Source organism: Rana temporaria, chromosome 9, assembly GCF_905171775.1.
Source record: "Rana temporaria chromosome 9, aRanTem1.1, whole genome shotgun sequence".
Lineage (NCBI taxonomy): Eukaryota > Metazoa > Chordata > Amphibia > Anura > Ranidae > Rana > Rana temporaria.
This window is the reverse complement of record NC_053497.1, coordinates 85,639,343-85,657,365: the sequence shown is the minus strand read 5'-3', so window position 1 is coordinate 85,657,365 and position 18,023 is coordinate 85,639,343. Positions and strand designations below refer to the sequence as shown.

The window sequence follows — 18,023 nt, the reverse complement described above, 5'->3', positions numbered from 1 at the left end:
AGCGGGGGAGGGGTGTATACAGAGGGGGTTGTTTCAGCTGCTTTGCTGTTGAAATTAACAAGTGCACTAGATGGGCAACAATGAGACAACCTCCAAAACGAGAATGGTTTTTCAGGTGGAGGTGTCTGACATTTTTTTTCCTACTCTTTTCTGACTAGTTTTGCATTTGGCTAGGGTCAGTGTCACTACTGACAAGGCGATAGTTTGACCCTATAAAGGTTGCACAGGCAGTCCAACTCCTCCAGGATGGCACATCAATACATGTCATTGCCAGGTTTGCTCTCAAGAGCATGGAGGAGATTCCAGGAGACAGGCAGTTACTCTAGCAGAGCTGGACAGAGCCGTAAAAAGGTCCTTAACCCATCAGCAGGACCGGTATCTGCTCCTTTGTGCAAGGGGGAACAGAATGAGCACTGCCAGAGCCCTACAAAATGACCTCCAGCAGGCCACTGGTGTGAATGTCTCTGACCAAACAATCAGAAACAGACTTCATGGGGGTGGCCTGAGGGCCCGACGTCCTCTAGTGTACTCTGTGCTCACTTCCGGACACTGTGGATCTCGATTGGCATTTTTCATTGAACACCAGAATTGGCAGGTCTGCCACTGGTTGGTGCCCCTTGTTTTTCACAGATGAGAGCAGGTTCACCCTGAGCATATGTGACAGACGTAAAAAGGGTCTGGAGAAGCCGCTAAGAACTTTATGCTGCCTGTAACATCGTTCAGCATGACTGGTTTGGTGGTTGGCCAGTGATGGTCTGGGGAGGCTTATCCATGAAGGAACGCACAGACCTCTACAGGCTACACAATGGCACCCTGACTGCCATTAGGTATTGGGATGAAATCCTTGGACCCATTGTCTGACCCTATGCTAGTGCAGTGGGTCCTGGGTTCCTCCTGGTGCACGACAATGCCCGGCCTCATGTGGCGAGAGCATGCAGCCAGTTCCTAGAGGATGAAGAAATTGATACCATTGAATGGCCCCCACGCTCACCTGGCCTGAATCCAAAAGAACATCTCTGGGACATTCTGTTTCGGTCCATCTGGTGCTGCCAGGTTGCACCTCAGTTTGTTGAGGAGCTCAGTGATGCTATGGTCCAGATCTGGGAGGATATACCCCAGGACACCATCCGTTGTCTCATTAGGAGCATGCCCTGGTGTTAGGCATGCATACAAGCCCTTGGGGCCCATACAAACTACTGAGGACCATTTTGAGTTGTTGCAATGAAATTTCAGCAAAATGGACTAGCTTGCTCCATAATTTTTTCACTTTGATTTTCGGGGCATCTTTGAATTCAGCCCTCTGTAGGTGGATAATTTTCACTACCTTTAAATGATGTGCCATCGTTTCATTCCTAACACATTACCCAGTCCATATCAGTATAGATATCCAGCATGAGATTTTTGCCCGTTGAGATCTGATATGTTTTCAAAGTGTTCCTTTGGATTTTTTGAGCAGTGTGTGTATATGTGTGTAATATAATATATATTTTTAACACCCTAGAGCAGGGATATGCAATTAGCGGACCTCCAGCTGTTGCAGAACTACAAGTCCCATGAGGCATAGCAAGACTCTGACAGCCACAAGCATGACACCCAAAGTCAGAGGCATGATGGGAATTGTAGTTTTGCAACATCTGGAGGTCCGCTAATTGCATATCCTTGCCCTAGAGAATAAAATGGCGGTCATTGCAATACTTTTTGTCACACCGTATTTGCGCAGCGGTCTTGCAAGTGCAAAATCACTTTTTTTTTTTTTTTTTTAATTAAACGGCAACGTTGTGTGTTTTTTTTGTTTTTGTTTTTTATATTGTGAAACATAATGTTATGCAGAGTAAATTGATACCCAACATGTCACGCTTAAAACTTGTGCCCGCTCGTGGAATGGAGTCAAACTTTTACCCTTAAAAATATCCATAGGTGAGGTTTAAAAAATTCTACAGGTTTCATGTTGCAAGTTACAGAGGAGGTCTAACGATCGCAGCGTTCCCTTACATGTGTGGTATGTTTTTCTATGCGGGCGCTGCTCACGTATGCGTTCGCTTCTGTGCGCGAGCTCATCGGGACAGGGTGCTTTAAAAAAAAAAATGTTTTTCTTTATTTTACTTGATTTTATTTTTTTAACAAGAGAACTTTGATTTTATATTTACACTGTTTTAAAAAAATAAAACAATAACAATTGGGTCACTTTTTTATTCCTATTACAAATAATGTAAACATCCCTTGTAATAGAAAAAAGCATGACAGGTACTCTTAAATATGATATCTGGGGTTAAAAAGACCTCAGATCTTTTATTTAGACTAAAATGCAATAACAAAAATTGTAATTTAATCTTGTCTTTTGAAAAAATTACAAAAATAAAATGGCACTTTAAAAGCTATGGGTGAAAGGGACTTTTTTGACATCGCTTCCGCCCTGCTATTGTATGGAGCCATCTTGCCCTCACTCGTTTCCATACCTAGCTAGGAAGAGGACCCGATTGCCTCCGACGGCTCCGGTAAGCGGCGGAGGGCGTGGGAGGGTGGCCTCTCCTGCGGCCGATAACTGAGATCTTGCGGCGAATCCGCCGCAGAGACCACCATTATTAACCAGACCGCCGCCTAAAGAGATGGATACCTCGGTTATGGCAGTGGCTGATGTATATAAAGTGCTGATGTATATAATCGTGCGGCGGTCGGTAAGTGGTTAAGAGTTCTGTTCCTTTACTGTAACAATTGCAAATGCTGCTTCTTTCCTTTTGAGTAGCAAACTCATGAATATTGTACTCCAATTTACAGCAGAAATTGTCAAGGAAATGCTGAATGTGTGATTCATCAAAGATCTTACATTTCCTTAACATTCCTTTTACTTGCCAAAAAAATTATTTACTTTTTAAAACAAATGCGCTGCCCTCCCCCTTGCTCAAGTTTTGACAAGGACTTCCTGTTCCACTATTTTTTTGAACTTTAATGTCCAAGGTCACGGCAGAAATTTGAGAAACCTGTTCATGATGTTAAAGAATGTATCTATTTACAGTGTATTGAAACGGACAATAAAAGTAAGATATTTGGTTGTTGTAAATATATTGGGTCAGCTGCGTGGGCAGAACTGCACATTCCTGGAACATTCAATTATAATGTTTTAAACATTTTAAGTCATTTTGTTATAGGGAAGTGTGACTTGCATTTTCATGTGTGGTTTCGTAATGTACATCCTCTAGGGCCAGTTGAAGGCCAACGCCAAAGCCTTTCTTAATAATCCATACACCAGTTAACTCATTCGCTTCCTAAAGGATTTTTAAGGCATTCTAAACTTGTTCATATTGGTTTGATAAAGCTACTAAAGCCCAACTTCAACTAAAATCATTGAAGGGTTAGAACCTCTATTAGATTTTTATTGCTGAGGGCTTGTTTTCTGTGTCATTGGGACAGAAAATGAGATGCATATACAGTAAAGGAGTCTGTATAATTGTACAAGACTTAAAGCAAAACTGCAATTTTTTTGAAAGCCGGCATTAACACTGATTAAAGATAATAATTACATTAATGAATACAGTACAGTTATGTGTGAATTTTGAAGACCTTGCTAGTGTTTTTCTTCAGGGAGGAATGAAAGCAATGCTAATGTTTGATGGATGTAATGAAGCTTTCTCATGATGGGGCGTCATGTAAACACCAAAATGCTGAGAACGGATTCTTCACGTCTCTAAACTATGGAAATCCTGAGATTTGTGAGCATCTGCAGTCCAGACTATGGAGCAGAGCTATTTTTAAGTCCCTCTCAGATCTGTGCATTCCTTTGTGTTTCAGCTGCCTTGTTCTTTGACTCATTTGTGATTTGCTATAAACCAGGGTTCTCCAAACTTTTTAAACAAAGGGCCAATTTAGTGTCCTTCAGACTTTACGGGGGGGGCGAACTGTGGCCAGTGTGAGTAGAAAATGTCCTGGTATCAGTGGGAGTAAACGGTGCTCCATCATTGGCTTTAAAATGTTTGGTTTTGGCAGGAAGAACAGTGTCCCATGGTTTGTATCGATGGAAGGAATAGTGCATTGTCAATGGGAGGAATAGTGCACCATGGTTGGTATCAATGGGAGGAATAATGCCCCTTTAACAGTGTCGGTGGGAAAAATAGTGCCCCATCATTGGTCTCAGCAGGAGGAGTAGTGGCCCATCGAAAGTGTCAGTGGGAGAAATGGTATCCCATTAATGGTGTCAGTGTGAGAAATGGCGCCTCATCCTTGGTGTCGGTTGGAGGAATAATGTCCCAAGGGCTGGATAGATGCAGACTAAAAGGCCGCATCTGGCCCCCGGGCCGCAGTTTGGAGACCGCTGCTATAAACAGTTGATTCTTGCACTGTGTGTATAGAAGTTCCAGCTTGGAACTTCTCCAGTATAAGGTGCCTGCTGATAGATGACAGTAACGATGTCCCATGCCACTTTTCATGATGGTTGCTGTGTTCAGAACTACCCTCTTAGCCATGTATGAAGTCTTTTAAGTGAAAAATCGATTTAAGTGTGGTGATGTTTAAGAGCCCTTTCTATTGAGAGGCCATAGTAAGTATAGAGGGCTGCATCACTAAATATTTGTGGGGCACAAAAATGACCTGCCTTTCCCACTAGCAAAAGATGCCCCTGAGGCAGGCTTGTTTCTAGGGTACTAATAAATTAGGACTTCTGGTAACACAGATTAAAATGTTGAGGGGCTCGTAGGATACTATGATGACCACTATGGATCAATTCTAAAATTAATGTAGCGCTATCACCACAGTGGCCGCTGGTTTTAACCACTTAAGCCCTGGACAATTTGGCCCTCCAAAGACCAGGCCACTTTTTGCGATTCAGCACTGCGTCGCTTTAACTGACAATTGCGACGTGGCCCCCAAACAAATTTGACGTCCCTTTTTTTTTTTTTTTTTTTTTTCCCACTGCGCTATAAACAAAAATGGAGCGACAATTTTGATAAAAAATCTGTATTTTTTACTTTTTGCTATAATATCCCAAAAAAATACATAAATATATATATTTTTTCCTCAGTTTAGGCCGATACATATTCTACATTATTTTGTTAAAAAAAAAACACAATAAGCGTTTGATTGGTTTGCACAAAAGTTATAGCGTCTACAAAATGGGGGGATGGTTTTATGGCTTTTTTTTATACTAGTGATGGCGATCGGCAATTTTAATCGTGACTGCGACATTATGGCGGACACTTGACACCATTTTGGGACCATTGTAATTTTTACAGCGAACAGTGCTATAAAAATGCACCGATTTTACTGTAAAAATTACACTGCGGTGAAGGGGTTAACCTGTGGGGGCACTGAAGGGGTTAAGTGTGATCTCGGGAGTGCTTCTAACTGTTGGGGGGGGCGTGGCTTTCCATGACACGTCACTGATCGCTGTACCCGATGACAGGGAACAGACATCAGTGACATGTCACTAGGAAGAACAGGGAGATGTTGTGTTTACGCTGACATCTCCCTGTTCTTCAGCTCTGTGACCCGATTGCAGGACACCGGAAGAGAGTGAGTCGGCAAGTCCCGCAGGCATGGTCACGGAGCTCACCGACGGCAAATTAAAGGGGATGTCTGTGTATATATGTATGTATGTATGTATATATGTATATATGTGTGTGTGTGTGTATGTATGTATATATATATATATATATATATATATATATATATATATATATATATATATATATATATATATATATATATATATATATATATATATACCCATTTGTCCAGCCGTGCCATTCTGTCGACGTATATGATCGTGCGGCGGTCGGCAATCGGTTAACTGGTCCAAACAGTACAGAGGCCACCAGCCACCCAAGCAACGGTCCATTCATCCAGTCTAGGGGTTGTCTTTAATTTAATTTATTTTTTTATTTTATTGCTGGCAGGATAAGGATTAGGGCGTAGGATACTCCAAAACATGCAACACATAGCAGTTCGAGGATATTCTTCTCTCTAAGCAAGTACAGATGTTGAACAGTCTCTGGCCCCCAAAGCTGAAGACCATAGGGTGACTGTCTGAGTAGGATATATACTTTCACAGCTGAAGATCATGAGGTAATTCTTTAACAGGTTAGGGCCTCACATCTGGGGACCATAAGGCAAATGTCCTTGTGCCTCTTTTGTAGTGGTAGAATACTGGGCAGCCTAAGGTCTCACAGCTGGAGGCCATGAGGCAAGTCTTTTGGACATCTGGGCGACTTGCGCCAAGCACAGTGATCGGTAGTCGGTGAAGGTTCCCAACACAGTCTCAAGGTTCAACTACTCACAAGTTCCCAGGACAGCTGACGGCTTCCAGCTAGTCAGTGGCATGGCACCTCACAGCACCAGATTCCTGGGGTTGTGGTTTTGCAGTAAATTTCTGAGTAAAGTATTTACTCCTGGAGCTTCTGAGAGCTTTTAGAGCTGCATAGTCTATTGGCTGCTTGGCAGCAGCACTGCATCTGTGGAACCCTCCTGGGGAGATTGAACTCTGTTCTTCAGTGTCTGATTATTTTATCTCCATCCCAGCCGCCTTTTGGACACATCTCCAGGGAATGTCTGGAACCCAATACATATTCAGGCTGCCTGTTTTTTTAATCTTCCACCCTAAGCTTTGGAAACTTCTTCCGGAGGCAGGGAGAAGCAATCAAACTCACAGCCTGTAAAGCTATGGTCAGACCAGAACAATCAATCCATGCTCCTTTGATTGCAGAAGCAGCCAAAAACAAAATTTTCTCAGCATCTTACGCTGGGAGGGAGCTGCATCAATATATTCTTAAATGAACCAAAATGAATTGGTTAAAGTACTGTAATGATATGCTGTGGTGCAGTGGCTGCTGGTGCTTAATATTTTGGGGGGGGAAGGGCAGTGGCAAACAAACCTGCCCCTCTCACTTGCACAAATGCCACACACCTGTTAAAGGGGGCTTCCAGATTCTGGAAGCCCCAACTGCAGACCCCCACAACCACCGGATCAACTTCCTGTTCAGAGTTAGGAAACAATTAACAAGGTAGAGTGTGCCTGGCTTGGCTCTCACTCAAACGAACCAATTATACACATCAGAAAAGGATAGTCAAAACACAGAATTGTCACTAAGCCATAATTATCCCCCCCAATGTCCTAGGTGCTACAAGACTAAATAGGGCTTGCATATATCCTCAATTGTCTATCATAGAAAGCTGTACAGGGGTTGGCCACCTACTTGGACCATAACTTGTATTGTCTTGGACAGCCTCTATTAGCATATGTGTCTTTGTATAATTGAAGATTGGTATTCCAAAAGGCAAGAGTGTGTGTGTGTGTGTGTGTGTGTGGGGGGGGGGGGGGGTGCGCAGCCTTCCTCCATGACCTAGTTATAGCTTTTCAGGCCTAAAAAAGGAGTAGGCCACAGTGGGAGCCAGCTCCTCCACCAACCCCAGCAAACACGGGTCCATAGTAGGTGTCAGAGAAATTTTAGCTGTAGAACTAATAATGGAGGTTACGTCTTCCCAATAATGAGCAATGAAATGAAAGGACAAGTCAAACAAAATGTGTAAAGTCAGCAAGTTGACCACACCACCAGCATTCTGAGGAAACTGAAGGATCCATTCTATGTATCCTATGCATTGTGAAATAAACTCTATCCACAGTTTTAAATTGAATTAACTTTTCTCTTTGAGAGACCAGATGATGAAAGGGAAGATTCCACAGGTCCTCCCCACTCATCACTGTCTAGTTCAGGAATATCCCTCAACCACCTCTACCAGAGAGCGCAGAGATCAGGGAGAAAGACAAGTAGGAGATGATTATCGAGCACAGAAGTGGGCTTTTCTGAGCAGTCTGCTCTAATCATTTCCTCCAGAGCAGATTGTGTTATCTGCAAGGAAGCCCTAAAACTGGCCACCGAAGGCATGGGCAATTGGAGCTATCTGAAAAAAAAATAAGTGGTTGGAACATTTTTGTAATTTATCAATCAATGATGTAAATGGGCGCAAAGAGTTATTAGCAATGTGGGAGATGAGCGTGATTTTATGTTTGGCCTATTTTTTGAGGGTCTGGTATATTAGAAAAATGTGATAAGTTTGGGTTTCTCCACAGTAGTACTGGGGGACACACTGTTGATCTTGATGGCTTTGCAAGTCGGACCTTCCCTCTGGTCACCATGGATAGCGTCGTGGATAAGGTGCCTTAGGACCTCCGGAATAGAAAGCCTTCTAGTGCCTCTAAAGAATTTAGTACCCCCGTGAGCAGTTTTAAATGACATTTTTTCCTTTTAGAAATTAAATTTTGCTGTGGTACTGTTCTAAACACGGGAATGATGCACTACTTTACAGGCATACGTAGGACACTCCCAGGCATGATATTTTAAAGGAAAATTTCATTTTTCTTGGTTTCACTTTAAGCATGATTAAAATCGCTGCTCCTGAAAAAACTTTGGTTTTTAAACATTTTTTTGCATTGATACATGTCCCCTGGGGCAGCACCCAGTCCCCAACACTTTTTATGGCAATAACTTGCATATAAGCCTTTAAAATTGGCACATATTTTTTATTTTTCTGCAGATGAGTACATAGAACCAATTACATCAATCCCTGGCTTATGACGTTACTTAACATCGAATGCCCCTTACAGGGTTCCGTCGTAGAAGGGGGACAGTTGACATCTATTTTTTTTTTTTTTTTTATGTTGGATGAAGCTAGAGAACCCAAGGTAAACCCACATAAATACCATTGTAACTTGCAGGACACCATGCAGAGTGGGATTTGAACCTAAAAACCAGAGCTTTTAAGTTGAATGTTAGTTATGTTGCAGATATGTTTTTTTTTTTTGTTTTTTTTTTTAAGGCGAGTGAAGTGCAGAGCTAAACATGCAGACAGAAGTGACTGCGGAATTTAATTACTTTTCTTTCCCTTTTTAACTGTTTTTCCTCCTCCGGAATGTAATTAAATGTAAAAAAAAAAGTGAAGACTCCTTGCATTTTAGTCTGAAGCCTTGCTCATCGCTTTTTATACAGACATTTGTGAAGGTTTCTTAACATCTGTTACTACTGCGATACAGTACCTTTACTGTATCGCAGAGTTTTAGGGTCCTGGTAAGCTTGCCGATTTTGTTTTATTTACTACAGTGTCACCATCAGTGTTCCAAGTAATTTTGTGAAGCTACAGCGAACTTGCTGTAGGAGGCGCTGCCGGCTATCGTAGTCAGATGAGTCCACCAGGCTCACTTCAGGTCTTTTATCGAAGTGGTGCATATATTTTTCACAGTTGGTATATATCAAAGCCAGATTTTTTCCTCACTTGCTGTACAGGGCGAAATTGGTACCAAACCCAAAAGCAAACCTTATATTTTGTTGCTGTTTACTAATGTTTAAAAATGACTGCATTCATTTTATTTTCACCTGGTGATCCTGCCAAGAATTCGGATTCCCCCAAGGGGGTTCCAACTTCCCCAGTCTTTCCAAAACGTATGTTTTTGGCTTGCCATACACTTTAGTTTTCTTTTTGGCTTTTTGTCTACTGTGTGTGAGTAAGATCTCTCGACCAAAGCTCTCCACCCACATTCTCATATCTCGCTCTATTTTTTATTGGCCTAATGAAGAATGTAGGAGTAGCATTAAAGCAGTATTAAACACTCATATTTCAAAATACGATCACAGGTAGGGTTTGTGCAACAGAAAATACTCTCCTGTCATACATTCCTCTCCTGGCCTGTTGGTAGTAATGTAAGCGGAGTTGTGCATGTGCAGCTTAAACCACATTTATGGTACCCATGCACGAAAGTTACTTCAACTCGGCCCAGCCATTCAGGTGGTCGAAGAGCGTAAATCCAGAAATAAGACCGGGTGAAGATGGAAGTGACAGGTGTAGCGACGGCTGAGGGTTAGTGGGTTCTGTGTGAAAGGTAATCAACCTGCAGGGTAACCATTATTATTTTTTTTTATTGCAAAATTCAATACCGCTTTTAAGGCTTCTGAAGCTGCTGCAGGAGGAATACGTTTCTTTGCTATGGTGGAAAAAGAATGGCCACTTTTTATCAGCTGGTGGATTTTTATTGCTGTCTGTGTCTCCACTGCTTCCCAGTGGTCATTGGAACTACCGATTTGAGGTGAAATGTTGTCAAAGGAAAAACCTGTATTTGTAGATTGGAGAAGAGAGACGCCGCATACACCCGCTCGGAATTTCCGATGACAAATGTTCGATGGGAGCTTTTGGTTGGAAATTCCGACTGTGTGTGGGCCCCATCGGACATTTTCTGTCAGAATTTCCGACAACAGAAATTTGAGAGCTTGTTCTCAAATTTTCCGACAACAAAATCCGTTCTTATAAATTCCGGATTATGTGTGGACAATTCCAACGCACAAAATTCCATGCATGCTCTGAATCAAGTACGAGACGGAAGCGTTTGGTCTGGTAAAACTAGCGTTTGTAATGGAGAAAGCATATTTGTCACATTGTAATGGACTGAAAAGCACGAGGCTGAAAAGCGTTAATAGTCTCTCACCAAACTTCTACTAACATGACTGGTATTGAACTTCCCTTTTCTAGTACCGTTGTTCGTCACCGCGTTCTTGATGTTCGGAATTTCTGACAACGTTTGTGTGACCGTGTGTATGCAAGACAAGTTTGAGCCAACATCCGTCGGAAATGTATCCACGGTTTTGTTGTCGGAATGTCCGATCGTCTGTACGCGGCATTAGAGTCTCTGAGGAGATTCCCCTTTGCCTCCTGCACAGATGGCAGAGATCATGGATGGCAATTCAAATCCGAGGTTCACTTCAAACCCTTTGTTGCTCTATCTAAAATGCTAAAAAAAAGGCTGAATTTTAATTGAAATAACGTTATGCCACCAGCCTCTTAATCAAATTTTTAAACTGGTTTGCAGATCTCATCTGCAGGGGGATGCCAGTGCTACCCTAGAGCCCATATTCCAGTTCTCTAGATAAGCCCATCTGTAAAGAACCATAGCTGACACATGCTCTCAAAGAAGTCTTTTTCCAATCATTCTTTTACCATTATTGGGGTTACTCAAGATATAAATACTTCCAAATCCCAGGTAGGTTGGATAGTAAGAAGATACCTTTGTCTGCATTTGAGGTCTACCATTGAATTTCCAAATTTGATCAGAGGGGCAAGTATGTTGAATACAGGGTTTTGATTACAACTGCAATTATTATTTTTAAAGCATTTTTTTATTTTATTTTTAGATCCAGTAGTGCTGAATACAGATTTTAATGGATACAGTGGCTGTAGTTCAAAGTGTGCATTTGTGTTGGAAGCTTCAGCAAAGCAATACAATTTTTTTACAGACATTTGACATGTATCTTTATGTACACCACTTAAATGCATTGCAGTCTGTCTATTGTTTTGATGGCTGAATGACAGAAACCCAGTCACAGTATATATTAACGGTCTATTTTAGTCATATGGTTTAGGAAGAGCCTAACTAAAGTCGCCAGTTACAGTGCCAACTTTAGCGTCTCTGTTTTTAGTCTGTCTATGAAGCATAGTTGTAATTACAGATGGATAAAATATATAGCATGGCTAATAATAAAACCTCTCCTCTGGTGTAATTTGTGGGTTCAGATTGTTTTATACAGGGCTTTTTTTTTGGCCAAGCCTTGAAATTTAGTTTTATAAAGTTAAGCATAATAAGTGGACGCCCAGCTTGTGATTAAACCCTATTTAGATACTGTTATCGGAACAGATGGTGCTTGCTGTGTACGTCTTGAGGATAACTCTGGCAAGAGGAAAGATTAATGGCATGGCAAGATCTCAGCACAAATGCTAAACATCGATGCCAGATGTTCCATGCAGATTATGTCTATTCTTTCAAAATGTAAAGCACTAATATTCACTTTTATGTTCTGTTAACTTCTTGACAAGTAATTATTTGGCCATGTTCTAAGTCACTGCTTGGGCTGTCACATGATTTTCTTTTTTCCTCCCATAATGTTCTCCTTTCGTCTGTCCCCACAAACCTCACATCTGGTTTTATTAGGAAAAGGGCTAGATAAAAATGTGAAGACTGCCCAGAAATTAATTCTTTGCTTGGGCTGGCCCTTTCACAATCGTGTGTCCTCTGGAATATAAAACACCTGACTTAAAAAAATTAAAATAAAAATAAATCATGGAGGCGACCATTGCTCACCTCTGCAAATTCTAGGTTCCTGGCTGTCATGTTGAGCCAGCATTGTATATCAGCTTGGAAGGAAGTACATGATCAGATGATGGTTCATACAAGTTATTATATACTATTGTTTAAATTATAAAAGTTTACTTTGGTCAAACACAAATTAAATTAACTTGTTAGTCTTCTGATGGCCGTTTGTACTACACACTGTGATTACTGTCAAGTATACAAGAACCTTTTGTGGGCCATCTAGGACCCTCCATGGGAGACACTCACTCCCATTGCAGCCTGCTGTCCACAATCTGATCCACATAGATATGGCCCCCTCCGTTTCCGGGCGGGATGTTCATAGTCCACTCCTGGCTATTCACACTATGTGTACAGTTTTATTCGTAATGCGTAGAGCATTAGGATGCAATTTTTATTATGGAATTATCCAACTACCAACCATTATTGGTCATCGATTATAATGTTGAACAGTTCCCCCCATGTTGGTATTTATTTTGTGTCTGTATAGTTAAACTTGTACACATTTTATGAATGCTATGATTCCCATGTGATGCTGCTGTGTGCAATTATCTGACCTATGTTTTTAATTCTGTACCATTCTATGGCTGGAATATACTATTACAATAAAAAAAAAATCCTTTTTTATATACTTTTTGTTATTTATGGTTATACCAATGATGCATATGTACTATACTTACCAATGGATATATTAATGGCTTACACAAGATATATATGTACCTTATTTATTAGTGGGTACACCCCTTATATAAAGTCCCGTGTTTGCTCCCCCCTCATTAAAATGTAATATTTCAGATTTGATAATGGTGTTTTTTTTCGTTTATTCTTTTATTTTATTTTTGATATACCAGTTGTTGTGGTTCTACCTTTTTTGTTTTCAATCTCTTTATTCATTTTAAATAAAAAAATATATAAAAATGTTCTGCCTTTTTGTAGATGAAATTATGCTCAAAGGATAATCGGAATGTTCTTTCCTGGTCTTTTACAGGAGTCATGTGAAACCTCTTCATGTCCCATCAGTCCACTGAATTCCAGTATCCTGAGTTCCAACTCTCCAGGCAGCCATTATTTAGTAGATTTCACAGCTCCGCCAAGTTCTTTGGTCTGTCTGGATAATTCTGCAGCAAAGCACAAGATTGCTGTCAAGCCAAAGAAGAAAAGTGTCATGAATTTACATCGAATAAAGGTATTTTTAGTGTGTGTGTACGTATGAGATCAACTTGATTTATACGCTTTAATAGAGCAGTGGATACAAAGGTTCACAGAGGCACCATATGATCAGAATAAAAAAAAATCAATATTCTGATTTAAGAATTTCAAAATGCTATGCTAAACAACATATTGGGAGGACTTGCAGGATCGCTACAGTGAGGGGGAAAATAAATTTCAAAAAAGTTTTTATAAATTGATTTTGCATTTTAATAAGTTTAATTACGTATTTTATTCCCTATTAATCACCAAGATTTCTGGCTTCCAGGTGTCTTCTATACAGGGGTGCTCCTTTATCTCAGCTTGTTACCTGTATAAGACACCTGTCCACAGAAGCAATTAGATTCCAATCTCTCCACCATGTCTAAGACCAAAGAGCTGTCCAAGGATGTCAAGGACAAGATTGTAGACATACACAAGGCTGGAATGGGCTACAAGACCATCGCCAAGCAGCTTGGGGAGCGGGTGACAACAGTTGTTGCGATTATTCGCAAATGGAAGAAACACAAAATAATGGTCAATCTCCCTCAGTCTGGGGCTCCATGCAAGATCTCACATCATGGAGTTTCAATGATCATGAGAACCAGAACTATGATAGGATTTTGTCAATGATCTCAAGGCAGCTGGAACCATAGTCGCCAAGAAAACAATTGGTAACACATTACTCCGTGAAGGATTGAAATCCTACAGCGCCCGCAAGGTCCTCTTGCTCAATTCCCATTTGCTAATGAACATCGAAATGATTCCGAGGAGAATGGAGTGGAAGTGTTGTGGTCAGAAGAGACCAAAATCAAGATTTTTGGCATCAATTCTACTCGCTGTGTTTGGAGGAGGAATACTGCCTTTTGACTCCAAGAACACCATCCCCACCATCAAACATGGAGGTGGAAACCTTATGTTTTGGGGGTATTTTTCTGCTAAGGGGACAGGACAACTTAACGCATCATAGGGACAATGGGCAGGGCCATGTACTGTCAAATCTTGGGTGAGAACCTCCTACCCTCAGCCAAGGCATTGAAAATGGGTTGTGGATGGGTATTCCAGCATGATATCAAAACGCATGGCCCAGGAAACAAAGGAGTTGTTCAAGAAAAAGCGCATTAAGATCCTTGAGTGGACTAGTCAGTTTCCAGACCTTAATCCTATAACAAATATGTGGAGGGAGCTGAAAGGGGAGTTCCATGCTTTTTTTTTTTTTTTTTTATTGTTTATTAAAAGCTAGCAGCTATACTTTTTGTAGCTGCTGACTTTAAATAAACACTCGCCTGCTCCACGGTCCAGCGACGCGCCGGCCAGAGCTCCGCTCCTCAAAACCCCCCACCCTCTCTGGCCGGCATCTTCATTCCAAGTGTGGGCACCCGGCCGTGACAGCTTTCGGCTTCACGGCCGGGCACTCACTGCGCATGCACGAGCGGCGCTGCGCACTGTGATTGGTCAGGTGATTGCCTGGAACCTGTCACGTGTCCCAGGCGATCGCCTACAGAGAGGGAGCCGCCAAAAGGCGATATGACGTATCGCCTTAGCGGTCCCTGGGCTCCTCCCTGAAGCCCCCCCAAAAAAAATCTACATGCCAAATGTGGCATGTAAGGGGGCAAGGAGTGAATTAAGCGGAAGTTCCACTTTTGGCTGGAACTCCGCTTGAAGGTTTGAGTTGCCAAAAATCCACCTCAAAACCTTAAGGACTTGGAGAGGATCTGCAAAGAGGAGTGAGACAAAATCCCTCCTGAGATGTGTGCAAACCTGGTGACCAACTCCAATAAACCTCTGACCTCTGATTTCCAACAAGAGTTTTGCCACCAAATTCTGTTTTGAGGAGTCAAATACTTATTTCACTCATGCATTTAAAAAAATTATAAATTGATTTGCATTTTAATTTTTCTCTGATAAGTTTGATTTTTTGTTTTGTTCTGTCTCACTGTTAACATAAACCTACCATTACAATTATAGGCTGATCACTTCTTTGTCAGTGGGCAAACTTACAAAATCAGCAGGGGATCAAATATTTTTTTCCCTCGCTGTTTGTCAAGATAAAGTAAGTTTTCTTTATGTAGTCATATGGGTCCCAAAAGTCACTGGAAAAGGGGAGGTCTCCCACATGTACACAATATATATGTTACAAGCAGGAACTTTATTAGTACTATCATGGGAGAAATAGTCATGTTATCATGATGCTGTAGCACTACATTTCTAAGTGGTATTGTAAATTGTCTGTGCTCTGTCTGAAGCTGGTCATACACTGATTGAATTTTGGCTACTTCAGCAGGGATCGGCCAAATTTTCATTTTGTGGCGGTCCTCACTCAACAGAAGTCAATAGTTTGATTTCTGCTGAAGGGACATTGGAATTTATTTTGGATCCACGGCTGCAGAATACCTCCATTCACGTTGATTGTCAGCCTACTGGCTGAATGGAAAAAGTGTATGGCTGGCTTAAAGGGGCTGTAAAGGTAATAAATATATATATATATATATATATATATATATATATATATAATTTTTTCCCTAAATAGCTTCCTTTACCTTGGTGCAGTCCTCCTTCACTTAGCTCATCCTTCGATTTTTCCTTTTTAAATGTCCTTATTTCTTCTGAGAAATTCTCACTTCCTGTTCTGTCTGTAACTACACACGGTAATGCAAGGCTTTCTCCCTGGTGTGGAGTGTCATGCTCGACCCCCTCCCCTGGAATACAGGAGAGTCGGGACGCTCTCTACGTTGCAGATAGAGAAAGGAACTGTGTGTTAGTGGGCGTCTTGACTCTCCTGTATTCCAGGGGAGGGGGTCCAGCATGACACTCCACACCAGGGAGAAAGCCTTGCATTACCATGTGGAGTTGCAGACAGAAAAACAGGAAATTAGGATTTTGCAGAAGAAATAAGGACATTTAAAAGCAAAATCGAAGGATGAGGCAAGTGAAGGAGGACTGCACTAAGGTAAAGGAAGCTATTTAGGAAAACTTTTTTTTTTTTTTTAACTTTTACAACCCCTTTTAAGTGTGCTCTTTTTGACAGATTCCATGTGCTTGCTGTGCCTATGATTGCTCTGCCAGTGTGTGTATGTGTGCTCTCTTGACATGGGATTTAAACATATAATGTGAGTTCTCTGCTTGTACATGTGTTCCATTTGCTGCAACATTGCCATCGTTACTCGGAGCATATGCTCACTAAAAATACGCTAGACTATCTGTTTGACAAATCCTTTTGGCTGCTTGCTTTTAAAGGTTGCAGTTGCAGATTGAGTGCAATTTACAATTTTATAATTTTTTTCCTTCTGTATAGGATGGTACTGGCTTTACCAAAGATTTGCACTTCAAATTAAAAGAGAAGATGGAAAACAAGGTAAACATCAGCGGTACACCTGATATAAAGTAATATCTGGCTTTATATTATCAATAGATGTTTTCTGGGGATTATTTCTGTTTTAAAGAAGAACTTCACTCAACCTTTTTATTTTTTAGGATGGGACTTATAGAGGGGGGGGGGGGGTTGGGGGCACTTGCTTCCAGGGCCACTACAAATTAGATCTGTTTGGCTGGCAGCCTTAACCTCATTTAGAGGTCAGTTTGCGGTGACCTCGATCAGCGCAGGCTCTGTAGTCACTGTTGTATATGCTCCCTGTTCAGATCTGCAAACTTCCAGCATTTTCGGCTCTGAGATGTTATGCAGTGGTGTGGAGATGACTGCAAAGCATTTGTTAAAGGAAGATAACTGGTGACATGATGGCATTCTATTTTGTTTTTTGAATGAGTTTTAATTCATTTTGGCAACTTGTTTAGAACAGAACATACTTCCTAGTTGACAAATCATTCCTCAACTTCCCCCTTTTTTTTTTTTTTTTTAAATACTGTATACATGAAAAGGTGTGTTACAAAACATTTAGTAAGGCAATACCCTCCTTTTTAACATGACCACCAATCACTGCAGCACACTTTGTGGTTTGAACATTTTTTTTAGCCCACAGGAGCAGGCCAGAGGTTCTCGGTCCTCCCCTGCTTTTATTGGATGGCATTCTTAAGCATTATATGTATTCTCTTTACACAAATGTAAAGATCCAGTGTTGTGTGTTTTATATTTATATATATATATATATATATATATATATATATATATATATATATATATATATATATATATATATATATATATATATATATATATATATATATATATATATATAAATATTTTGACTTTTTTTTTTTTTTATTTTTTTTTTTTACCTTCAGAAAAATGTGCATTTAAAAAAAAAAAAAAAGATTTGAAAGGTGAACTTATTAAAAAGGATATCTATATCAAAGGAAAAAAACTAAATAAGGCACTTTTTAATGTGCCAAAAATTTACAATTGAACCTTTTTTATATTAAAATTGTAGATCTCATATTTTGTCCAACATGCTAGAAATATTCATAAAACGCATCAAGTCTATTCTCTATCAAAGCCAGACCTCTCATTAACCAATAGATAAAGTGACAATTACATTCCAAATCACATATAAAAAGAATATTCTTGCTTCATGGGAGATTGAATAGTTGTATGTTGTGCAGAGAGCTTTCAGAGTTCTCAACACATTTCACAATTTGGTGCTTCTTCAGGAGAGCCTGATGCACTGGGGGATAGGTAAGTATTAGTAACTGGAATTCAGGTTTCTGCAATCACATCACAAATGTTTGATCGTGTTTTTTTCCCTTTCTTTTTTTTTTTTTTTAA

At 40.6% G+C, this 18,023-nt stretch overlaps 1 protein-coding gene across 1 annotated transcript in view; it reads left to right on the top strand.

Moving 5' to 3' along the window:
• The window catches only part of KIAA1210 (KIAA1210 ortholog), a 65,811-nt gene that overhangs the window by 32,109 nt on the left and 15,679 nt on the right, over window positions 1-18,023 (top strand). Inside the window, exons 7-8 of the mRNA XM_040323830.1 lie at window positions 13,104-13,301; window positions 16,599-16,658. Of these exons, the coding sequence (XP_040179764.1) occupies window positions 13,104-13,301; window positions 16,599-16,658 (258 nt within the window). The remainder of the gene's footprint in view (window positions 1-13,103; window positions 13,302-16,598; window positions 16,659-18,023) is intronic.